Source organism: Aptenodytes patagonicus, chromosome 19 (genome assembly GCF_965638725.1).
Source record: "Aptenodytes patagonicus chromosome 19, bAptPat1.pri.cur, whole genome shotgun sequence".
NCBI classification, from domain to species: Eukaryota; Metazoa; Chordata; class Aves; order Sphenisciformes; family Spheniscidae; genus Aptenodytes; species Aptenodytes patagonicus.
Window position 1 is genome coordinate 9,876,439 of NC_134967.1, and position 25,651 is coordinate 9,902,089.

Here is a 25,651-nt window from a genome sequence, read left to right on the forward strand (position 1 = left end):
TAGAAGGAAAATATCTCCATGCTTGTATTATATTTAGGCTTCCAGAAATCTTTTAATATAAGGCATTAACAAAGCGGCCAGAAATTTGGTTATACATTTTTGTATTATTCTAAGGCTGAGAGAGTTCAAGTTTACAGAAGTGGGGTTTTCAATGTGTACATTTGGGCTTTCCCACTCCTATTAAAGTAGTAATAGGAAAAGTACTCAGTAAAATGAGCTTAGAGCCCAATCATGTATCTGGTTAACTTGCAGATTCTTTCACTGCATTCTGCAAAAAGGACTTGGTTAATGAAATGTGGTAATGCTGCTTGCATCACAGTTTCCTTCATAAAGCTGACCCTGTTCTCAACCTTTTACATTGTGGATGTCCAGCAAACCTGAATTTACATGGGTTCTCTGTTTCTGCCAAGATGTCATTAACTCAGTCTTTAAGTTAGGGCAGGAGTATGAACTAAGATTAGGCTAATTTTCCTCTTAGGGGAAGTGTTAAGAAGGAATTTGCTGATGTGAGGAAAAAAAAAAGAGCCTTCCAATTTGTGAAATGCTTTTTTCCTCTCTCCTTACCCATTTCATACAGAGGTTCCCTAGCTGTTACATATCTCTTTTCCTAAAATCCACTTTATCTGCTGCTGAAAGATGAGATGAGGTACTTTTCTGCTCAGTGTTTCATGAACACTAGAAACTTTGTGCTTTTTTTATTATTGGCAAGCTTTAGTTTTAGAGCCTATGGTAATTGGATATTTGCTGCCACAGAACTTGGCTTAAAATGAAGAGAGCGCATCCGCTCTTCTCTAGCTAGCATTTACCATTTTGTTCCCTGATGGTTGGGGGATTTGGGGGATTGTTTGTTTGTTTTTCTGCTGAGAAAGTAATCAGTTAGCATCGGCTGTGTGCCTCATATCATCTCTCAAGAATAGTGTGTGTTTTTTCTCTTGATTCTGGATGTTGTGTAGGCTTGAATGTATAATTGAGAGTGAGCTCTTTTATTGAATTGAGAAGTAGTATATGACTTAGGAACAGGAATGTACACATAGGTGCTAGTGCCAGCAGTGAATACTTGTAATGCTGAAAAATATTTTCCTTCAAAATGAAGTAGCTTATAAATGAAGAGGCAGCTCTGAACCAGAAGAAACAAAGAACATGCAGAGAGTGAGCAGTCTGGTTTTGCTGCAGTTCTTTGGCAAGTTTCTTTCCAAAAAGGGAAAGCAAAGTACACAGCACAAATCCTAGCCCAGGAATATGTCCCTCCGAGCAACAGAGAAAGGATGCTCTTCTAGGGAGAGAAAGGCATTACTTTTAAAATAGGTGGAGAAAAACACAACCATAACAGATGCAAAACAGCCTGCACACTAGTACTTACAGCTGTAAAAGCACACAGGGGAATATGCTTCATTCAGTAATTACAAGCCTTGGACAGCTTGCTAGCCATTTTGAATATGTATACTATTTGGTATGACCTGACTACAAAGCATAAAACCCACAGTGACTGTCAGAGCAAAGAATGGTTACTTAATCAGATTATTTTGTTTGTTCTTTCAACAAATAGATGCATTGTGATGCAAGATCTAAGCAATGATCCCAAAATGATAAAAGACAGCTGTCTTCCAGCAGCCTGGATGACATGTGACTTGGTTGGGAAGATAAGCATGTAACAGGGAAGTAGGAAGGTGCCAACCACAGAAATAATCACGAGCACTGCATCCATACCATCATTCATGTTCACATACTGTACCTCCAGAAAAAAGGATGCATTGCTGTTACATGGAGACTACATTTTAGTAGGACATGGGATGCAATGTTTGAAGTTTGAAAAATAAGCAACAAAACACTGAATGAATAAATTGTCGCCCAAAATTTTAAATAATTACTTAGCATGTTTAGAATATGGTCTTGTGTGTGGTATGTCTGTGTGAAATGCAGTACGGAAAGAAAGCAACATACATAAAATGGGAGCTGAGCAGGCCCCAGCACAGACATGCCTACCTGCTGCCCTGATCTGTCAGATGAACCGCTTACTCTGCTAACATTTCCTAGCTCTGAACTTTCATGGAGATTCTGCAGTTCTTGCAGCATTGTCACATGGCAGGAAGTTAAAAGGTTTCTGGGAAGAACAGCAAAAAGGGACAGGCTGCCCCTGCTGGAACAATGTATCTGGCCGTCAGCCTCTTCCCTGCCATCTCTTGAGAAGCATCCAAGGAAGGGAAGGGGCTAGGAGCAGGTTGTGTGAATCGCTGTAGCGGCTGCTGCTTCAGACACTGGCCCAGCTCCTTCAGTTAACATGCGTTCAGTTCAGGCATCCCAAGGCAGATGGGATTACCCTTCCAGAACTGCCAGACCTGCTGTACATTAATCTTCCGTGTCTAGGAGCATCCACCTTTCTGCATACGTGGACACTCAGCAGAGCTCTGTGTGTGCACAGCAGGCCCAGCCACACAGCCCAGGGGTGAGGGAATTGAATCTAGATCTCCTGTATCCTGAGTACTCTAACCAGTAGATTACTAGTTAAGGGACTAGGCAGCATTATTGGTTTGTCTTTTTCTGGCCACACTTTGGGAAAGGGGGCTGACGTATGCGATAGGCTCCAGAAGCAGGTTCAGACTTGTAAAACCCAGTATCCTATTTTTTAGGTAACTTGATTCCTCTGTATTGTCTAGGTGCATTGAGGACTCCACTGGGTGGCACAGCAGTTAGGTGTTGCAGTGCTCTGTGTTGTGCTCAGTCTCTTTCGAGGCTCTAGAGCCTTTGTGCTTTCTACAAAACTGTTCTGTGTGCTAGAAGGCGCCACTGATTGAGAGGCAAGCTTTTATACTCGGGCTTGTTGTTCTTTTGCTTAACTTCATTCAACAGCTTCTAATTATACCCTTTGTACATCCTTAAATAATTTCTCCCTATGTAGGGTTTATAGCCCTTCGAGTCTTGTAGATACTTATGTACCTTTAACAATTTAATTCAAGGCCATTCCAGTAATGGTAGAGGGAGGAAGAAGTAAAGGTGTCCGAGGCGCTCATGCAAGCACTGGTATTCTAAAGAGCAGACTTATGTTAGAGAGACTTGTGTAACAACGGTGGCACTGAAGTTTTCCTGAGCTGCTCAAGTTTCCCAGTAGGACTAGGGACATAATGATTTTCTGAGCAAATCTTTCTGATTTCTAAATATCAATGGTGTAACTATTTTTATAGTTTACACTGGTAACAACTCTGAGCCACAGCCAGAACTTGCCTGCAGTTCAGGTGCATACTCAGTTCAATAAATGCTCTAAAGCCTGCAATCATCCTCTCCTCACTGATGGTTATGGTAGAATTTCCTTTGGGATTCTCCCTGTTCCTTGCAATCTTGTAGAGCTGTTGTTCTGAATCAAAGGAATCCCCTGAATGCAAAGGGGCATATTTCTGCAGGGGCTTCTGCAATGAAAATTTGGTCTGCTGTGTTGAACAGAGGATTTCTTCCGCTATTAACTAACTGTGTAGTTTGACTCTGACTATAGCCCCAGATATTGCAAGATCTTTATTTGTCCATAGAGTATACATTTAAAGTGTAATTTTGTGACGTAATCCTTCCAGTCTAGTAGCAAATTGAATTTTCCTTAATTCTGCATTTTTATTTGCTGTTGAAGACTTAGTGAAAAGAGAAGTAATTCCATTTGAAAGCATCGGTGAAGTTCCCCACTGAGAGCTGTCCAAATCAATGTCTCCTGTATTCTGACCAGGAATGCCCAGAGACAATTTTCAGGTTTTTGATAAGAGCTTTTGAAGTCATGTACATTACAGCACCACATGCTTGAGACAGACTTTCTACTTCAGGACAGCCCAAAGTATTGGCCTAAATTTGTTGCCAGTTCCTAAAAATGAAAATTTTCTTGAGCAGTGACCATCATTCCTTCAAACAGCCTGGAAACGGTTTTTTCCAGGGTTGAGCAGCAGCTGTGGGCACTGAGAGCCCATCATGGCCCTGACCAGCCTCACCTGGGCCCTCTCAGCACCCTCCGCCAGTGGCCCAGGAGCTCCATATAAGCTGAGGGTTGGGCCTGGCTTTAGTCTTTGATGAGCCTGGCTTGCTGAGGGGGCTTCTTGGTTTGACTTTGGACCTGCCTCTTGGCTTCAGAGCTGCTGGATGATCGACCGCTAGACTGCTGGCTGAAGCTGTTGCTTTCACAGGACCTGCTTGGCTCTCCTTGCTCAGGTGCTGTGGGGTTGTGCCCCTCGTTGGTGTAGGGCGCTGCCCTGGCTGGCCCTGCTGTTGCTTTTGGCTCTGTTTGTCTGCCGTTGTGGAGAAGCTACTGCTGTTGCTTCCTGCCAGTCGGTACCGCTGTGTTTGTTCTTTGAGAATATAGGATTTGGCGCTGGGCAATACAGCATCATTTGCTAGCTCTAAACCTGGCAACAAGGATACTTTCTGCTCTGTAGTTTAGTTGGAAGCGCTTTAGTTCTTAAAGACTGTTCATGGGTTTTGCTTCTAGAATTTAGGAATTTCTGAACTGCTGTACTCTTAAGAGTCATATTTCTATTGAGGTTTTTGCAGTTACAGCTCTTCTTTAAACTAGGTGTTTGGTTTCTCTGTGCTGTTAAGTTTCCATGAGTTATTTTGGGAGACTGGTCTCTGTAGTTTCAAAACCACTTTTTAAATTGCATGCATTGCACTGTAAGTATTGTCAACTCTAGGAGCTGCCTACTTTTGTACACGGAAACATTTCCAAGTTACAAAGAGCTCTCCTAAGAAAGTGTTGCTTACTTCCACGTACACGCAGCTCTAGTCTCAGTCTCCTGCTTTCTCCTGTATTGTTTTGTATATAAGCTGGAAAAAGCCCTCTCACACTGAAGTCACCAGCTAGGCAAGATAGTGACTGGCAGATAGGAGGCAAGCTGCCTTGAGGGGTGATGAATTTGACCACTGATGGGCACAGCACTGTCATTTGCATTTTTAACAGGAAATCTGCTGTTGGGTGGGGAATTGCTGTCTCTAAGAGAACTGGCAACAGAAGATGCATTTATCTGTGCTAAGTTCTCTCGTTGCCACATCTGACATGTTAATCGGTTGCTCTTCCACTGTCTTTTGCAAAGGAGTACTTTCCCTTCCTTTTGGTTGTGCAGAAGGGAAATGAATGCTTGTACTAGGAAACTCTAGGAATAACGCAGCTCTAGGATCCTGTATGGGCTTACAAAGACATAGGCTTTGCCATCAGCTTTCAAATAAATCTCTTGGAGCAAAAATAAGAGGGGTTTGGTTTGGTTTTTTTTCTCCTTCCTCTTCAGAGAACTACAGAGCATTAACACCCTTAGCGTAATTTAAAAGAAAGAAAAAAAAGAGAAGAGTTACTGCTGGGCCCCAAGGGTGACATACCCTGGCAGGCTGGTACTCAGTAACAGTTCAGTTCCAATTGCCTGTAATGAGGAGAAAAGCCGCTGATTCAGACCAGGCTGGCTGCACCAGTGTGCCCCTGCTTCTGCCACAGCTGTGGCAGCTGGCCTCCCCTCCCTCTGGCCCTGGGCGCAGCAGAGGCCAAGCTTGTGTGACAGGAGTTTCCGTAGGTCACTAAAAGGAGTCGGCAGGCTTTGGCCTCTCTAGCTTTGGGTGGAAGGTCTTGGCTGCTTGTGCATAACTTTGCACAGAGCCTGTTTGGGGGGAATATTCAGCCTTGCTGAATTCTCCAGGGCTGTAGCTAGCAAGACTGTCTGCATCCTGTCGTATTGCTTGAGAAAGCCAACATTCTGTATTTGTGTTACACTGGTCGCTCCCTTGTGCGTGACTGAATGTCCCAGTGTAAAGCTTGGGCATCAAATTGTAAACTGGACTGCTTGTAAAACAGCTGCCTTACTCATTGTGCTGCTCCAGGGCATGCAATAGCATCCTGTCTTATCGTAGAGACTGCTTTTGATCAAGTCAGTCTGATTAAGCTCTGATGACAGGAGAAGCGTGGCCTGGGAGAGGCAGCATGTCCAGAGCAGCCTGCAATGGCCTGTTCAGTTATTAGCAGCCTGAGAGGCTAAGCAGTCTTGAGCTAACTCCTGTGTGCTGTGTTGTGTTACCTAAAGCTAGGATGGACTACTGCCTGCACCTGCTGTCTGTCTCAGTGGAGCGGTAGTCTGTTCCTGCAGTGGAATGGTTGACTGGGGAGTGATGGTGTCCTTGGCTATTCCCATGGAACAATACTATTGTGTATGGCATCCAGCACAGGGCATCATATGATTATAAAACCTATAGAAGAAAATAGCCTAACGTGGTCTCCTCACCCCTAAAAACATGCATATTTAGGCTGTCAGTCTTTAGCAGAACGCTAGCATTAAACCATTTAACTTGAAGCTAGGAGCTAAACAGTTCATCCTTCCTTCAGGCTAGCCCTTCATCTTCAGAGCCCCATGCCAGTTCTCCATCAGCCTCTGTATAAGGCAGGAATTTGCTGGCACTTGCCTCGCTGCCATCCATTTTTAAAAGTGTGTCTCTCAGACAGGGCTGTCTGCCCCTGTGGCTTTTAACAAAGTGACCACTTCAGTCCATTGGGTTTTTTTCAGTATGATGAGAAGATACTCTGTGAAAAGACAGCCCTCCCTCCCCCCAGCAAAAGCAGTTCAGGCTATTTTAATCCCATGAACAACAGAATGTGTCAGGGTGTGCGCTATAATCTCATCTCCGCCCTGAGTTGTTAGAGGCCTCTGCATTGCCACGTGCCTATTGCTGTGTTGGAGCAATGTAGATTCTGCATCATAAGAGCACAATCCCAATTCAAATTGCTTAAGCTCTAAGTGCAGGGGCGTGCAACCAGGATGCAGGAAACTTTTCTTGAATAACTTGTCAACATGATAGATGACAAATGAAGTCACCAAGTGCAACCTAATATGGTTGGAGTCTCAGGTTTCCTCTGGACCTTGCTTAACAGCCAGTAAATGGCAACACAGGGATTGCAAGGCAATGAGTAACCTTGCAAAGGTCCACTTGCTGTTCGCTTGTGGCTCCCTTGCACCTTGCCATGCAGCAGTTGGGCTCAATGTGGCATGAGCTGATGTGGTCTTTAGTGTAAATTTTCCTGAAGCTGATAAGCTCCCTGAAAGCTTTACGCCTAAAGACTGCTAAGTATATAGGGTTAGCTGTATGTTCCAGTTGCCTTCCAGAAGAGCACTCAGTAGTACTGATCCTGCCCTTGAAGCTGTTGTGAGCATAATAAAGATGTTAACAAAGGTAAAATAAATATTTTGGGTAACAGGAACATGCCTCTCTGTCACCTGGGTAGGTGGTGGACGGGAGATCATTCTTCTTGGTCAGGCCTGATGATCCTATGCTTGATCCAAAGGCTTTGTGCGTGGAGGGCCTCTTAGTATTTTATCATAATGGCTCAATATGCAGTGGTTAGCATCCTCAAACAGATTCAGGGTGGTGATGGTGGGGTAAGCTGGCATGTTTGTTTTCTCTGGTGTTTCATGGCAGTATATTTGCACTCTTCTTCCTTTGCGGCTTTTCCATGCTAACAATTTCTGGGCGACAGTTCTAATCTTCAGCAAGAAGCTGCAGTGTTTTAAACATCTCTTCCTCTGAATCACTTTGTAAGGAGGTGAATAGCAGTAATGGTTCCCATGCTTCAGTGGCATGCCACTTAAAATTTGGAATACCTAACACCTTTCCCAAAGTTAACCGCAACTGGGATCAAGGTGCACACCAATATATAAATAATATAGCAACAGTCTATGAGCAATCACAGGTGTGGCTTCCATATATGATTCAGAAAAAATAATGAGCTGTGTGGATGAAAATAGGCATTTGGGCGGGGATTATGCAAGGCCTGAATTACAATGCAGGATGGGTGGGGGTAACACCTCTTTCAGCTTACAAATGCTAATGCTCAGCAGCCAGAAATCTCTGCAGTGCTATTTAACAAATATTAATAAGTATAATTAAGCTTCGTGTGCTAGATTTTCAGTGCCAAGGAGCTATGAGAAACAGAAAATTTGCTAAATGTTTTCAGTTTTAAATGAATATAACCTGCTTTGGAAAGCAAGCTATCAAGAAAAGAAAAGATTAGGCTGCTCTAAAAAAAAAATACAAAAGTTTATCCCAGGAACACTAACACACACGCGCACACACACAAAATCAATAGATTACCTAACTGCAGAGACCCTACAAGCAGATAAAGTGATGCATCTTGTTACCTCTATCTCAAATTTCCTTCTTGATGGTAATCTAGAGAGTATGTCTTTAACATGCAGCTTGTAATACTATTAAAAGTGTTTATAAGGGCCGCAGTCTGTAATCATGAGTTTGAAGGGTGGGAATTCCACCATGACTGATCTGGTCATCATCTTAACCCTGAATTCCTGACAAGACTCGGTTTGAACGCCATCAGCAACTACTCCCTACTGTAATAACTGCCCTTGCAAAATTGGTCCTTGTCCTGGACTAGGGGGATGCTTTCCTTTATCATGTCAAACCTACCACTTCACTCAGACTGTTTAAAAGCAAAACCAAGGCTGCAGCAGGAGGAAATGCAGTCTTGGTGAGAGCTCTTCTGCAGTTTCAGTGCAGTAGCAATTGTGCCTATTGCAGTCTGGGAGTGAATGGAAAACTAATAGTGACAGCAACAACAACAATCGGTAATTTTAAATGACTGCAGAATTTAATTATGTTGTCAATCAGCATGCTTCCAAATCAGGTTTATTTTCTGTTTTGATTTATCTCTTATGATGCAAGAGAAACTGGCGATTGAGAGGTTTTTAAATGACCTCCCACTAGTGCTGTGTTGTTTCCTGACATTATCTGTTTAAGAGCAAGTTAACATGGTGGAGAAGTTAAGCTAATGGTTTTTTTCAAGTCACCAGGTACTAACACAGCCTCTTCCTTTCAGGAAAAGGCAAACATCTTATCCTTTAGTTACCAGCTAGACTCAGCTCCTCTGGGTTGATTTGCTAGTCTGAAACTCACCAAGTGGGGGGTGTTTCGCCAGCATCAGAGCAGCCAAGCAGCACTAGGTGACACTGGCCCTTACACAAGGTAGATATGATGGATGCTTCTTGCTGCCACTGGTATTTAGAGTGTGCTTTTGCTTATAGTATTGACAGTTTTGAGCCTGGGGGAGAGGTCACACCCCCCACCTCCCCCCTCCTTCTCACCAACTTTGCTGCCAGCCACATCTCATGGAGGTCTGCTCAATGATCATGGGTTCACTGTAGGGCTGCTCTGGGTCCAGCCCTCTGTAGTTTGTTGTGGTACAACTCCCTTTGCCCCAGCACAGCTGCCTCCTGGGACCTGTGGGTCCTCACTAACATGGCTGGGTGGTCACAACAGCGCTGCAAAGAGACTGCGCCGGGGGGGGGGGGTACGGATGGGACAGTATGCGTAGCCCACTTCAATCAGGAGACTGTGGGAAGCCTTGCCTTTCCTTAGATGCACATCTTTCTCCCCTGCTTTAACACAAATTCCTTGACTCTTCAGATTTCAGTGTATCAAGTCATAACTGCTTTGAAGTGTGATTATTCCAGTCAAATCTATCTGGCAAGGGGCTTCCTCCTCAGAGGCAAGCTGTCAGGCCTTGCCCAGGTGAGCCCAAGCTCTAAATATTCAAATGTGTGATCAGGCTGTTGCAAAAGCATGTTGTGTCCTGACAAGTCTTATCATGTGTCAGGGGATGAGCAGGGAAATGTCTTCTGGCCAGAACTTGCAAAGCTTCCCCCACAGCTCTACAGTCTTAATTACTCACTTGGAAAACAGAATACAATTTTTGGATCATGCAAACTTTGTCCCCCAAAGCACAGGAATCTGGGGTCTAAGAATATACAAGCAAGGCTTCCGCCCACCTTTATCAGTGACCCCCTCATCGTCACCCAGAGAGAAGACTGAACTGTGGACCAAGTCCTCAGTGAAGCCTTATCACTTTGGATTTTTAAAAGGAAAATGGCCAAGTCACTTAAATACTGTAAGACTTGCCTATAAATGGCTTTCCTCATACTGAAGAGGCACGTGAGCTCTACAACCTGCTTGAATGTCTTGCTCGTAGCCAAGCAGTTCCAGTCACTATTTTCAATTCAGTTTCAGTCTGTTTTACTTCAGTTACAGTTGCATTAAACTTAAGTTCATCCTTTAACTTTTGGAATGAGACTTAACACTGTGCTGTTATTCAGCTGACACGCAGTAGGAAAGACAGCATCACTACAGATTAATTTTATTTTTTTTTTAATACTCAGGACTGAGTAGACAATACCAATACTTTCAGGAAAGGAGTATGCAATTCTTTTTTTTTTTTTTTTTTTTTTTCCCTAGGAGAAAAACTATAATGGAGGTTAGGTTAAAAGTCTTACACTTTTTTGGGATTTCAGAAAAGGTTATTTAAGACCATTCAAAAGCACAAGTTTTATAAGGTTTTTAAGCTTTTCAGTACTATAAATATGAAAATAGTTTGTACTCAGGAGTAGATCTTTATTCTGAGGAAGTAAAACGTCTTGCTGCTACATTAGCAGAAAAGGTTTTAGCCCAGTGACTAGGGAACTTCCACTGCTAACAGAAGTGAAAATAAGTGCCGGGTGCAGGGCTGTGGAAATTGTAACAAATTTTATACCAAAGACGTGTTCAGCTGTCAGTCACTTTAGATGTCTCTTTGGCTTGCCCTGTGCAAATACTAAGCAATAGCATCAGGCCGGTGGGAAGTGCAGTGAGTTAGGACAGAAAGCTTATCCCATCACTGTATTCACAAAGAGAACAACGAAATGAGACCTGGCAGCAAGTGCGATGGCTCAGACTCACAGTTTTCCTTTGTCCAAATGCATCCAGTAATACAGAATGCCTGGGCTGGCCTCCCTGTCAAGAGGGGTTCATTTCTCACTGTGTATGCTAGCCATGTGGCTTTTCCCCAAATGCTTTAAGCCAAAACAATCCCACTGAAAGCAGGGAAGATGCTTACGATTGGGGCATCTGGGTGGGGAAGCTTGCTTCTTTTTCCCATCCAAGAGTGGCTTTGCTACTAATGTGAGAGTAAATGCTATTAAGGGCAGAACAGAGACTTGAGGCCTTTGGGATTTCAAGTGCTTCCAGGTGAAGGAAAAAGAGCAGTCTGTTCAAGCACAGGAACCCAGGCTAAAAAGGGGGGTTCCAAGTATCAGGAATGGACTGGGACCCAGAGGCAAAAGCTAGAAGAGATTTGCAGGGCAGTTGCTTGGGTTTAGATTGAGTTCTACAGAAATGACAACTACTGAGTCTGTGCCAAGTCTCACAATTGACACAAAATGAGCTGCAGCTTAGCAGTGTTGATCTGTTTGCTGCAGCAGTGATCATGTAACTGAGAAGGTATGTTATTCTGTGGTCCTAGGGTTAAAGCTGTTCAGATTTAAGGGGAAGGTTGCAAGTACCAATTTGACTTTTTCCACCTTAGAAAAATCTAGGGGGTGGAGGGGCAGCAGAGCTTTCAGTAGGATAAGTGTTACAGTCAACAGCCTTGCACAGGATTAGATAACTTGTTTATGTTTTGGAGGCCAACCTGTGTGGGTTCTTAGCAGCGTTATGACACAGCAGTAGGTTTTTAAGCACTTACAAAAATGAAGCTTAGCAATCTCCCCAGCTATAAAAGCCAAGTAATTAGGCATTACTGAAAAACTACATCTGACATTTTTTCCATCAAGGATGGTAACCTGCTTTATTCTGAAATAAGCTCATTCATGGAAAATGTGAAGACTTCAGACTGCCAGATCAAGGCAAGCATTTACCTGCATCCACAGCTAAAAGGTCAAAGTTGTGTGATGCTTCATATCTTCAGTAACCTTATCTATGGCTCACATACCACAGTTAAATACACTTGCTTTGCAACGAGTATTCACAATTTTGTTCTCCTCTTAAGAAGAAAAAAAAATTACCATGCTATGCGCAAGCTTTTTTCATCCTCGGAATATGAGTAGCTCCTCTTCAGTCACCCTTAATGTACAATTTAGTTCTTTTTTAACAGGTGAAAAATTGAAGACAGGAACACAACTGCCCTCTCTTTTCTGTACAATGGTGCCTAACATGCTATGGGTGACTCTAGAAGTAACAGGTTATTAAGGAGGAATTAAAATCAATGGTGTGCAATGTGAGTTATTGTACACTTCTGCAGAAATCTTAATTGTAATTAAATGCAAGCTGAATTCAACATTTGTTGCACGTTTAACATTATTCACTTTGAACTTTCCAGTAAATGCAGAACTCAAATGCACAATTGCTTACACTATTCAATAAAGCAAAAACCAAAATGTATCATAAATATTTTATAACTTTATTAAACTCAAGACATGACAATATTCAAAATACAAAGTGAATTCTTTTTTTATTCAATACTGTACATGATGCAGAAATATCAGTGCATTTCTATAGCATGTATTTCACCTTCATTTAGTTTGTACTAAAATAAAAAGTAAGCTTTAAAATAGCTCAAACATCTCATTCAGCAGTTAAAACTGTAAACAGCTTGTTTATTTCTGTTAGGAGGAACACATTCATCTTCTGTACCTCCGTTAATGAGCACCCCTTCTCTTGTGCTTATCTGTAAGAGGATAAATGTAATCAAAATGAGCATGAGAAACTGCTAATGCACAAATGTGGCACCTCAGTGAACTTGTGGATTGCTGAGGCACAATGAGGAAAAATTAAACAGCAAGAAGCAGCATCTGAAGCAGCGAGAGATGGGACTGACACTGTTCATAAATGGAATCCTGTGTTTTCCTCATACCCTCCTCCTCTTCCCCTAAAATACTGAATAGAAACCAAAACACAAGACCAGCTTGTGCTGTGTTTCTGTATTTAATACAGTCAGAGTTTCAGACTCTAGGTGAGCATGTAGTTGTTACTGCCTACTTAATAGCAACCATATAGCTGCTCATATCCTCTGTCACTTTCAGGACACTTTCACATGTTTCTAGGATCCAGCGGGAGAAGAGCAGCAGCAGAGGCTTAGCAATAGCTGGTCCAAGTCTCTCCTAGGAAAAACTGCAAAACTGAGCCAAGTGTGTCTAGCAATTGAAAGAATCCACAAAACCTAACTCACTTTAAAAGTCTATTAGTGTCAAATTAAGTTGTAAAATAGATTCATCTTTCGAAACGCACTTCCAATACGCTTGCCAAGTCTTGAAGTGAATACTGGATCTTGCAGTTACCTTCTTACCAGGCTGGCATATCCTAGTCAAAGAGGACAGAGTCTGTTCTCAGCAGAGTTACTGCGTGAAAGAAGTTTTGGAAATGCCTGATACAAAAACTGTACTGCATTATCTGCTCTGTTGTCAGCTTTGTAAGTGACTCGTAAGCAAAGCTAAATTTTTTTTTTTAATAATGTGACTACCAAATATGTTAATCTAGGTAGCATATAACTGGCCAACGGTGACTACTATCGCTCCCATATGTTTCTATGGAATCTTTGTAGGTTTTCAGCTATACAGAGCGAGACAAAAAACAGTCTTAAGAAACATATCGGAGATATGCAGCATAAGAGGATTTTACCATCCACTTTCCAGTTCTCGGAGGACAAACTGGTCCTACTTCATTATCTGAGAACTTTAAGAACTTTGTAACATGATAAAGTTCAGCTCCATCGTGAACAACTGAGCTGAGACTGTGCTCCCAGAGACTACGGGGAAACCACGTAAGACAGGTGTTTTCGTTTCAGATGACCAGCTATGTCCATTCTAGGTTTTGAGTCCAGTTTTGTTGGGGCTGAAGTGGCTGTGCAGTCGCCAGACCAGGACTGAACCTCTGTGTTAGAGTTACTTTCTTCTGCTTCTCTGAAGAATTTCTCATACTTGTCCAAATATGGAGGCCTTTCAGGCAGCAGATAGTAGTGCGTTGAACTGGCCTTCTTACCATTTTCAATAATTGGAAGAATGCAAGGGACCCTGTTGGAAGATCCTTCACTATTTTGTCTTTGTAGAGCTTTGCTGCTGACATACTTAGGATCAGGTGCAAAACTCTGGGTGGGGGGCATAACCCCATTGAGGTATGATGGCAGGCTTTTGGGACTCGGCGTACGGGAATTGCTGCGTGACAAAGGTTCTCTTGGGGGCACTTTCGGAGGTCTGTCTTCATCGCTGTACGCACTAGAAGCAACTTCTGCTGACCACCTTCTGTAATCTGGTTTGAGAGCCCTTGGAGGTATGGGAACCCTTGGTGGAATCTCTGGTTTATCTTCATCAGAGTTTGGAGAAGACCTGTTTAAGTGTCCAGATAGTCTTACTACTGGTTTATTAAGAGATCCAGCTGGCCCGGAATGGGACCTTCGCAAACGTCGATGCAGCTGCTGTGGAGGAGGATAAATACTGGATATGTATCCATTTAAGCTTTGTGCAGGGTTGGCATCTTCTGGTTTTGGTCCCGTTGGAGTATCAAAGTATGCATAGTTGATTTGTCCGCAGCCCCTAAAGCTCCGCCGGCTTGGAGCACTGGATTTAAAAGGAGGAAGTTCATAATCTTCTAACAAAAAGTCAGTATCTGAGCTAGTCAGGAATTCCACCTCTTTGTCAACATCATCTGGAGTAAGGTCTTCAGAAATAGGTAGAGGGGGTAGTGGCCTGGAGCTACGGTCATTGGAAGATGCAGACAGAAATTGAATTGGCCCATTTTTTATCGGCATGTGATGAGGAGGTGTTTCTTCAGAAACACAGCCCGTGGTTAATGACAGTTTACTAAAGCCAGGAACGAGATGGTCTTCATATCTAGAAATCGGCTGTTCATTTTTGGGACTTACAGGAGGTGGACTGGATTTCTGAGATGGGACTTGGATGCAACTTTCAGCAAAGCTGTGGTCATTCATGGAAGCATGGTTGGAAGAGTGCCCTAAAAAGGTGAGAAAGTCTTAGAAACACTTTTCTAGGTAACACTCTAGCACATTACCTTGCCACTCCACATTGAACTATTTAATTCCTTCTAATGCAACAGTAAGTAATGTCTGCCTAATGACTCCAGTAGGAAAACTTAGCTATTATAGATCTTTTCTGGTCATGGATTTATGCGTTTAGTTAAGAAAGCAGCTGATTACCTTATTGTTTTAGGCCAGTGCTCCAGTTAAATGAGGTAGTTCAAGAGACCTCAAGCATAAGCAACAGAACAGAGCTACAGCTACAAAGATTCCAGCAGAGGACTACGACCGAACAAGTGCTATTTTACTAAATGGCTTTTCTGTCAGAAGTGTAATGGCAACTTGGAGGCCTCTAAGTACAAGGAAAAGGTTGGTTGGTTTGTTTTTTTAACTTGATCATGTTATTTAAAATGTTTTTTTTGTTGGGCTTGAATAGTAGTATTTTCTTGAAATGTTTGCATTCTGTCACCAGAGGGCGGCCTTATATCCAGAATGAGGAAGCATTTAGTGTCTTAGTGAAGACTTGAGGATTTTTTTTTTTCCCCAAGACAAATCCATTACACTACCTAAATACATGTGTGGTAGTCTTTATACTTACCAATGGATGGTAAATGTTGCTCTGTTGATGGATTCAAATTATATGCCACTGCTATAGGGTCCACGTTAAAGAAAGTACTAAAAAAAAAAAAAAAAAAAAAAAAAAAAGAAGCCTTCACTGTAAATAAACCATAGGTCGGTACTGGTACAAGTATTCTTAATGCTCATCTCATATACTTGAAGATGCAATAGATCAAATTTTAGCCTCACTCACTTTTCAAATCCACTGTGGCTACCCCAGCAGGTTTTCAGACTCCCCATGCCTTGACTAGTGTGAAGAAATCCGGTTTTTAATGGGACTCTCATCTCCTGAGCAGCAACTCCTGCAGTTGACATTGTGCACTGCTCTCTGGTGATGTCTCACGACCCTAGAAATTCACAGTCCTTGACAGGTTTCCTGCAGTTTTCATTCCCTTCAAAAGAGAGAAGGACATAAATATCAGAAATGCAAACCTGGTGAGTTAATCTCTCATCTGAAATTTCAGTATTTCAAGGAACTAAATAGCTCTGTAGAAAGGCCTTCTGTCCCAATACTTGCCAATAGGAAGACTTTGCCAAACTTGTTATTTTGTGTCTGACTGCAAAACTAAAGTACAAAATAGGTAAGCTCTCTTACAGAATTAAACTGTATAGAAAAAAGAAAAATATGTTCAGTAAAGCTATCGATATATGGCAACTATGCATCTACAACTTCAGTTCTTGTACATAAACTGCCAGTTATTCCGGCAAAATAAGTCTTCCAGAACAATCTCTTTAACTTTCTAGTAGCCATCTATCTTCAGTTGTATCTTTTTGCTAATGAGTTCATGGTTTCCAGTGTAGCCAACATACAACAGCCTAGTCTGTTTTTAAGTGTTACCTTCAATAGCTTAACAAATGGCCTTTGCTCCAATAAACAGAATTACTGACTACTTAAATCAGAATTCCAAAACTTCTTTTATACAAAAGCAGTCGCTATTATTAATAAACTTAAGCATTAAGATACTTTAAATCAGCCTCAAGTCTTCTAGGTATTTCAAACAAATTGGAAATCTAGTGATTTGAAATAATCTCAGCTTAAACTGTCCTGCTGTATTCAGATTTATTTTGAATGTGTGAACAATGCTTTATCTGGCCCATTTACAACAGAAAAAATGTGTTGGCAATTGCCTTTTACCGAATAAGTAATCATAGTCTAAGGAACAAGTTGACTCGCAGGGCTTTGTTTAGGAAATTGAGAATGGATTATTGGGGGGGACAGTGTAAAAGTAGTCAACGTTCTGAAGCAGGAGAAATTAAGTCCAAGACTATAAGCAAAGATGTTCACTGGGTCTGTGCTTCTTCTACACAAATATCCTAAATTCAGCAAGTGCAATATGGTGTTATATGGCCGTTTAAAAAATAAAAAAAACCCAAACCCAACCCACCCAAACCAGTTTAATTTACATCTCTTGAGAATTAAGAATATGACCACTTTCTTAACACAAACTTACTTCCTCCTCTCCTCCTTCCCACCCCCCTCCTTCCCACCCCCCCAAAAGAAAAAAATTCCACCTAAAGAAAAGTCAACTAACAATTGAGGGCCAGCTACATCAGTGCAGTATACATGTCAAGAAAACCTCTTCACAGTATGGTACTGCAAGAAAATGGGGTACAGAAACAAGTACTAGCTTATGCTTATGGTAAATCTGTTAAAAAATGGGAATTCTATGCAGATGTGTAATCTTCCTTTTCTTTTTAAGAGGGAAGATCCATTATACTTATTTGCAACATGAGGGATGGGCAGACTCCTAAGCAGGACTGTAAACCAGGTGCACCAGGATTAATCTGCAATCTAACACCACTATTTGCCTTTTATAAACAATTGTTTGAGAAAGAACAACTCTGCTATGCTTTTCCAAATTTGAATTGGGTCCAGTATTGATCATCCAAACAAACAGTATATGCAAAACAGCTTCTGACTCTACATATGTTTATAATGTGCAAGACCTAATCACATTCTCTTTAAGAGTGTGATGGTTTTCTTGATTATGACTACCAGTGATGTGATCACCCTTGTGTCAACAGAAGTGGGATTTTTTTTATTTACTACCAGATACCCAGTGTATTTTAGCCAGGCATTTAAGAACTCTAGACAGAAGGCTATTAGCTTTCCAAGCCAGCGTTCTGTCTGCTGCAGCAGAGCATTAGAGTCTTAGTCCTACTTACTTCAGCCCTCCTGATTTTAGTAAAAACTATGTTCTTCCTTTTCAGACAATGTCCTTAAAAGCTAGCTTGACCCTGGAAATTTTTGCATTACACAGTCAAGTTGGACCCTTCCCAGTAATGGGAATTTCAGGTTTTCATAGTAAAATTAAACATACAGCCCCAGGAAGCAATAACATAGTTCTGATTAGCAAATGAGTTCAAAATCTCTAGTAGTCCTGTAACAGCAGTGCTTCCTTCCAGTTCTGTAAGTGCAAGCAGAACCATTGTCCACGGGGGAGCAGAAGACTGGAGAAATCCATTTGTCAGAAAGACTTAAGCAGCACAGTACAAGTATATAGCATCAATTCTAAAATTACTTCCTATCATGTTAACACAATTTGCAAACAAAACATCCATCACATCAGCTCACACTGTACTGAGCAGTGATTTTTCGTGCCTCACAGACCTATCCTATTAGCAATGAATCTGCAAAAGAAATGAAGGAGAATGAATTAGTGAACTTAAAGCTGATGCCTATGAAGGAGTTTGCGCTTCCATTTCAGTATTTTTTGAAGTCAAATGCAAGTCACAAGTTGAAAAGTCACTGATACAGAACACTGACTAGTCAGCAAATGCTAGTACTCCACCTCAGCACGCATACAAGATCCGACAAGACCATGAGCAAGACATTGATTATGATATAAAAAATGAGACAGGAAGGGGGGGGTGGCATTGCTGTAGTTTGAGAGCACATGTAATGTGCTTGCTATGATAACATACAACCCTTGCAGAGCTTGTTAAGAAGCCCAACCTCCATCAGATCCCATGCCAAAACCACTGCTAGTAATTACTGTGTCAGCTTTCTGAATGCTGTCTAAATCTCAGCTCTCAAGACCGATAGTTGCACAATCGCCTCTCTGAAATCCCTGTGGAATGCTAAGCTCAACTTCTGAAATGGACTTGAATATTTACATACTCTAGGAAAAGGTAATTTTCACTTTTTTCAATCAACTGTCTTATTTTTTAAAAATAAAGCACAGACAAATTTTGCAGCCATAAAACTTGTTTAATTCTAACAATAACCTCTTTGTGAATTCACAGAAGGTGACTTGCCTCGACATTTCAGTGGGGAGCTGTGAATGGACAGAGTTATGAAACTGTCCTCCATGCCTTAAGCTAGGAGTATCGAGAGAGGTAAGGCATGTGCTCTTTCACTAAACCACCTAGTTACTTTTTCAGTGGAGTCTAGAGAGTTGGTGCTTGTATTTTAAAACATGAATAAACTTGTTTGAGGAAACAGTATCTTAAGAAGGAGCCATGAGGACATGTAATTGAGGAGTACAAACTCTGTATTTTATACAGCGTGCTCTTACTAAAGCTGAGCAGTAGATATTTAATGAGGCTACTATTTTCTAGTAATTGGCTTAAAAAAAAATTACAAAAGTCAGCCATGAAGATATAAACACCAACAGTTTCCACTGTAACTGTTGGCCCAATCCTGCCTCCTTAAAGACTTAAGGATCTAAACTTAACCATAAATAAGATCAAACTACATTTGCTAAAGAAAAGGGACACTATGCAGTAATGAAGCATTCCGCATCTCACGCTCGTTTGCTGCTCATTTGCACAGAATGGATTTCCAGTCACTCTGTTTGTCTGGCCCAGTTATGCATAGATTACGGCACTTAGAAAGACTGAAGCACTTTGAACACTTTTGAAGATGTTACCATTTCAGTGTTACTCAAAAGAAACCGAGTTAGTTCAAACTAAAACTACAGCTAGTAATTACTACAGGGCAGATACAAGCCAAGGCAATTCAAAGATTTGTCAGTGCATTAGGAAGCTATCAACACCATCCGCTGCAAGGCAAGGTAACTGTGCAAAGGAGATACTTTTTAATCATTCATGCCTGCTCACATTCACAAGTACGAATTATTCTAAATATTAGAGATGAGATTTTTTTTTTTTACAAGGCCAAATATACCTTCAGACTTGAACTGATGAGTGATGAATAGTACAATAGTACAGTGGATATATGTAAGCTGAAAATGGCCAATGTATCCATAAACAGTAGGGTATCTACATAGTGAGGAATGTACATGGGAATATATTGGAAAATTTTTGTGAGACAAAGTTGAGTTACATGAAACATCCCAAATATACAGTTTTCATACTGATACATATCACTAAATACTTGTGTTATAGCCAACAGTAATCCTCTATTTAGAATCTAAGAAACATTTGCATATATTTTAGCTCAACACCTATCACTGATCAGACAGAGAATCTTGTTACTCTCTTCCCTGCTCTCCCAGCCCTAATGCAACCAAATATTTGAGGTCGGTCAGGTTCATAATAAAGAAAACCTTTCTGGTATGCACAGTAGACCAAAGCATGCTCTAGAATGTTTCACTTAATGGGGATGGAATACAGCAATTTGCTGTACAGGTTTTTGTATGCCTGCACAAATTTTGGACAGATTTTATAAAGGCAACACTCTTGAAAAGCAGCTTACATACTTGTAAGAAATGGGAAAGTGGGGAGGGGTGTAAGACCTACTTACCACTTTTAGGAGGGGAAGAAACGTGGCTACCTTAAATCCACAACCTATTTTTGCTCACCTTGCCACCACATATCTTTGACAATCTCAGAAGCAATTCACAGGAGGAGGGGCACATTTTTGCACTACAAGTCATCTGCTCCAGCTAGCTGTTCCTTATTTGACAATGTGATGTAATTTCCTTTTTTTCCTTTGACTTTCTATTTAATGTAAGTACCTGAGATAGAGCCACCCCTTTTAATATTTAAGTATTTCAGACTTCTAATTGGACTTTAAAAAGCCTAAAAGCTGTTAGCATACTTTCCGGAACACCATATGCTTCCAAAAAAAAAAAAAAATCCTGGTTCTTTAGTGGTCATATCATCCCTTAAGCGCTCTTGTCTTTGCAACTAGACGAATGCTCAATAACTGACACCTGGCAGAAACAGCCTCACGAGAAGGTTAGTTTAAATCTATTCATTTAATAAATAATTAGGTCTTATTTACTATGCACCAAACCTCCACAGTGCAGTTCAGTATTCCTCCGAGTCACAAGCCAAATCATGCTCAGATCAGGCCTCAGAAATTTTTTCCATTTATAGGAATTATATTCTTTACAGTTGTTATATAAATGAGGCATATTCTTAGCTTTGAGAGATTTTTCTACACATTCTGCCAACCAGAAATGGACCGTTCTGTGGTAGAAAATTTAAGACTACGATCACTTAGTGCAGATGGCTAAAAATACTGCTCAAATCATAGGAGGTTGCAAATAAGGTTAATTCTACAGGTATACCCCAGATGATGATAGGCATAGATTTAAAGAGACAAATCAACTGTGAACAGCAGACAAACAATGTATTTAGATTATAATAGTCAGCTATTTTGGAATATATTCGAAGAACTGCAGTTCATCAAGGAGTTTAAGTTCAGTTAAAATTTGGGCTACCATTTCATGGTCCTACACAGCAACTGGGAGGAACCTGTAAATTGCCAGTAGAAAACTAATAATTAAATAGCAAGACAGCTGCCTTGCCTCTGCTTGTCAGATTTCAGATGCGTGCTTAAGGTATGGTACTTCATCCTCCTGAAAATTTTAATGTGAATATAGCCAGCTTACATTCAGGAAATAAAAATTCCTTTATAGCTGACTCAGAGTCATGAGCATAGCGTTAGACACACTGTGATAAGTTTTAATTCTGCTTTCCACTACAGAGAAGTGGAACTGTTTTCCTCTGAAATAATTCCTGTATTGCAGAGGATGGCAGACAAAGGGCTTCACCAAGAACATACACCCCCTCAAAAGATAGGTTTCTATTTAAAAAAAAAAAAAAACACTGTTCCATATAGGTACATTGCTAAGGAAAGAAAACTAGGTTTGTGCATAAAGCAACATGGATGAATTGAGCAGTTTGGTTTCTTCTTTTAAAGTTTTACTAGCTTATAAATGCAATTCACAAATGTGTTTGTGATGCAGAGGCATAGTTCACCTGTCATTCCAGTACGACAAAGATTCAAGTATCCCCAAACTGACCAAAGAGACCTTGCCCCCAGAGCCTTTCCCATCCAGTTTATCAATATATAATTAAGTACTGTTATCTTTAGGTGAAACGTAACAAGTTTTTTGCTTATTGCTTCAGCAATACTGCATGGGGTCCTTAATCTGCGTGCTAGTGACAGGAGACCACTGAAGTCTGAGTCCCTCTGGACTGCTTGCTTTGCGTGACCAACATCATGCATGTCCACAGCAGGCATACGTGCTCGAGGGATGCCCTGTAAATACTTGAAGAGTACGGTGGTGTCTCCAGATTTAAACGCCACAGACTGGCTATTTTCGAAAGTCGAGGCTAAGCATGTACTGGGGTATTAAGTCAGGAAGAAATGTCTATTCTAAATTAAACCATCCTAAATTAGAGCACGAAGCACAGAGCCTGAGCCCACAGTACGGTCTCTATTTACTCACAGGAGCGAGGGGAGCAGCTCGGAGGCGAGTGAGAGGAAGCACTGACAGTTTCGGGCCGGGAAGAAAACGCATGGCACGCCACGTTGATTTCCAAGAATGTGGCCACGGGCACCGCTGACCCCGGGCGGGTCCCACCCAGAGGGACTTCTGCCGCGTGAGCGCTTCCGATCCCCGCGAAGGCGCGCTCCCCACTGCGGCGAGCAGCGCGGGTATCGCGCCTGAGACGCCTCCCCGCCAGACCCCGCAGGTAAGCGGCGCAGCGGCGGGGCTGGGCCCCCGGCGCCCCCTCTGCCGGCCCAAGGGCAAAAAATGCGCTCCCGCTCCTCCCCGGCGCGCCTCCCGAGCCGCGGCCCGCCGCCTCCCCCGGCGCCCGCTGGCGTGGGCCGCGCCGGGACCGCGGCTCCGTGCCAGGGCCAGCCCCGGCGCCGCGATCCGGGCGACCCGCAGGTGCCGCCGGCGGCCGCCGGCTCCGGCCCCCGCTCCTCTCCTCGGCGGCGGGGCCCGGCGCGACAGGTACGGGGCGGCCCCGGGCCGCGGCCGAGCCCTGCCGGGCGGCTCAGGTGCGCGGCGGGCGGGAGGGCCTCGGCAGGCCGCGGCACCGAGGGGCGCCGCGGCACCGAGGGGCGCCCCGCCGCCATGGCAACGGGCGGGGCGGCGGGAGGTGCCGCCGTGGGGGCCATCACTTACCCCGAAAGCGTCGCGCAGCTCCGCATGTCCCCCTGCGGCCGCCGGCGCGACACGCATGCGCCGAGCCGCGACAGCGCCCGGTTACTGCCGCGCCGCGCGCGGTCGGCCGTTCTTATACCGGGGGGCGGAGCCGCCAGGGAGCCGCGCCCCTCCGCGCGTTGCGCCCTCGTCGGAAAAAGTCTTAAAGGGGCGACGGCCGCGCGTGGGCCTGTAAAGGTGTTGCGGCGGTATCTAGGCGGGCGGGTGCTGCCGGGAGGGTGTGGGCCTCGCTGGGCGCGGGCGGGGAGCGGGGGCTGCGGCGGGGCCCTGGGCGCCGGCAGCGCTGTCCGCTGCTCCGGGCCCGTCTGCGGGAACGGCCGCCGGGGCGCCCTCCGGCCAGCGCTGCCGGCACGGCACCGCCCCCACCTCGGCTTCCCCCCCCTCCGCCTCGGCCTGCGGGGCCGGCCGCCTCCGGGCTGAGCGAGAGGCGCGTTCGCCGAGCGAGCTTCGGGCGCGGGTCACCAGGGCGCGGGGCCGGCTGGGGAGCTGCCGCCCGTGGCTTGGCCCGGCGGCGCGGGTGAGGACCGGCTGGGGACCGCGGCCAGCGCGGAGGCGGCGCGACACCGCGGGAGCTCGCGCTCGGTCCCCTCAAAGCGCCGCGCTCCCGCCAGCGGTGCGGGGAGCGGCAGCGCCTGCCCAGCAGAGGCTGTGAGGCAGCGCTGGTGAAGCCCTGCTGGCGCCGAGCTTTCCCCGCGGCGGCTGGTTTCCCCGAGAAGACGCCCGGTTCACCCGCGCTCGGCGCCCTTTCCCGCCCCGGCCATCTGCTTGGCTTTCCCTGGCCGGTACACTAATCCTTCAGGGAAACTGCTCGCCGCTCCCCCGCTTCAGTGTCCTTCCGTGTGTCACCGGGTCCCCGTTTCCCAGGGGATGGCGGCGGTTACTCGTTCCGCTGCGCCCCGGCCCGTCCGGGTCCCGTTCCTAACACTGCCAGGGCCGGTCACCCCGCTCAGCTGCCGCGCAGCGCCCGCCCGCGGTTCTCCCGCTCTGCGGGGAGACCTGCGCGCCTCGCCGCACCGGCCGGGCTGGGGGCGGGAGGCGGGAAGCCCCTTCCCTCGGCTCGGGAGCCGTTCCGCGGGGACACTTCCCCCGCCACCCGCGCGAGGCCGATGGAGCCGGCCCGCCGCCACTAGGGAGCGCTCGCTCTCCCGCCCCGAGCCAGCTGCCTGCGCGGGCGCTACCGGTGGCGCCGGGATCCCGCGCTGCCCGTCCATTTCGGCTGGTGAGGAATGTGGCGGCGTTGCTTCCGCGCTCTTCTCCCTATGGATGCGTGCTGCGCCTTTTTCTGTGGTAACAATGGCTTCGCCCGAGCAGTGAGGTGGAGCTAGTCCTTGCCCCGCGCGTTTGGTGTCCGAGTATTTTGCAGTCACGGGGAACACTTGTGCTTCAGTGTCGCCAGAAAGAAAAAAACACCAACGCTTTCACCGTTGCAGGAATTGCTGCTGTGAACGTCCGTTTTCATGAACTTCGCGTTGAAATAAATCCATCTTCATGTGTAATGATTTATTGGGCATCTTGAGTAATGATATGTGGTTTATCACAGATTTGACAGTGTATTTTGTGTCTAGACTTAGCATTTGTGATGGTAAAACGCAGTGGTTAGAGCAGTAGGATTCTCAGTGAAAGCTGCTGTGTAAAGACTGTTTTGTGAGCGTTTGCAGGCAATACTGTTTATTACAGCATAAACAATATGAATCTGGTTTTTGATCGGTTTTGCTGTACAGTGCAATCATTTCTTCGCTGGACAAATGTCAATAAGGGACTCAAACTCCCAGCACTGAGAGTTGCTAACAATAGGATTAACAAAATGTGTCTGCTATACTCTTTAAGCTGGAATAGTTATTAATAATGCTAAGAAGGAAGAACGCTTGATTTCATTGCATGATGTGGTGCATGTCTGCAGTTGACTTCTGCTTTCTCTTTTGGGGATTCTGTTGACCTCTGGTGAAAGTCCCCCATCTACCCTTGTTCTTAGGGACATTAAGCTCTCCTACTGCATATTTGTATTATAAAAACTGCTGTATTGCTGACCAAATGAAGGTGATGTGAGAAGAAAGGGAAGGAATATAAACTAGGAGAGATTTTTGGTGGGTTTTTTTGTCCTTGGATGTGAGAAATGATGAAGAGGTCCTCTAAAGTTGGCTGGACATGTTATGCAGATGAGAGAAAGTGAAAAGAACATAAGGGAGGGTGGAAGCCGCCAAAAGACAGGAGGAGAGCAGACAAGTGAGGTTTTGTGGTTTTGATGAATTAGGGCACACTGTGTTAACGGTGAGACTGCACCATGTTGTGTTCTGGACACATGCTCAAGAGGGGGTAGCAACTAGTGATGATGGCTTGTGCTGAACTGTACGTGCTCAGAGACTTCTTCCAAATGCTTTGTTATACTTCTGTTGCTCTGGACTTGAAGACCACGACTAATTGTTTCTGTGGATGAACTGCACATGCAACATGAGTTATCTTAAGTTTAAATTGCCCTGGTTGCATATATGTGTTGAGGCGAAAGTCATCTTTTTTTTTTTTTTTAAATTCTGGTATGTTGGTGTACATGCTCACTGATGGTGCAAATAGCCCTAAATGTTATTATGAACGGATACAAAGGACAAACTTTTTTAAAAAATGTGTTTCAGAGTGTCGACATGACTTCAGCAGGACAAACTCCTGCAGTGCCTCTGTGGTGGAACATGAGGAATAATAGTTGTTTGGCTTTTTAACTTGTTTGTGCCTGAGAATCTTTGGTTCAGGAAAAGGTCATTCTGGCTTTCCCTGTGGATGTTACCCTATGGCCTCCGTACTTCCATCAGCAGGCCTGGTTTTACTCTGTTAGGTAATTTAGGAGTTAGTTCATGTGCATGTAATGGTATGGAATTTTTGTCTC

The 25,651-nt window shown here is 44.1% G+C and overlaps 2 protein-coding genes across 4 annotated transcripts in view; one reads left to right on the plus strand and one right to left on the minus strand.

The window, feature by feature from the left end:
- Window positions 1–12,196: 12,196 nt before the first annotated feature.
- On the minus strand, window positions 12,197–22,805 carry ERRFI1 (ERBB receptor feedback inhibitor 1). Of its 2 annotated transcripts, none has more exons than XM_076355946.1 (4): window positions 22,738–22,805; window positions 15,597–15,795; window positions 15,384–15,460; window positions 12,197–14,763 (listed from the first exon to the last, which is right to left on the minus strand). In XM_076355946.1, exons 2-4 carry the CDS (start codon window positions 15,716–15,718, stop codon window positions 13,562–13,564), a joined length of 1,401 nt encoding a protein of 466 aa, XP_076212061.1. In that variant the 5' UTR covers window positions 15,719–15,795; window positions 22,738–22,805; the 3' UTR covers window positions 12,197–13,561. The 2 variants fall into 2 exon arrangements, with proteins under 2 accessions (XP_076212061.1, XP_076212062.1); XM_076355947.1 differs by lacking the exon at window positions 22,738–22,805 and adding an exon at window positions 22,051–22,250.
- Window positions 22,806–23,256: 451 nt separating this feature from the next.
- Window positions 23,257–25,651, plus strand: part of SLC45A1 (solute carrier family 45 member 1) — a 74,060-nt gene continuing 71,665 nt past the window's right edge. Inside the window, exon 1 of one of the 2 annotated variants that reach the window (XM_076356036.1) lies at window positions 23,257–23,293. The gene's annotated coding sequence lies outside the window, so the exon portion shown is untranslated. The remainder of the gene's footprint in view (window positions 23,294–25,651) is intronic. The other variant, XM_076356049.1, reaches the window with a different exon arrangement.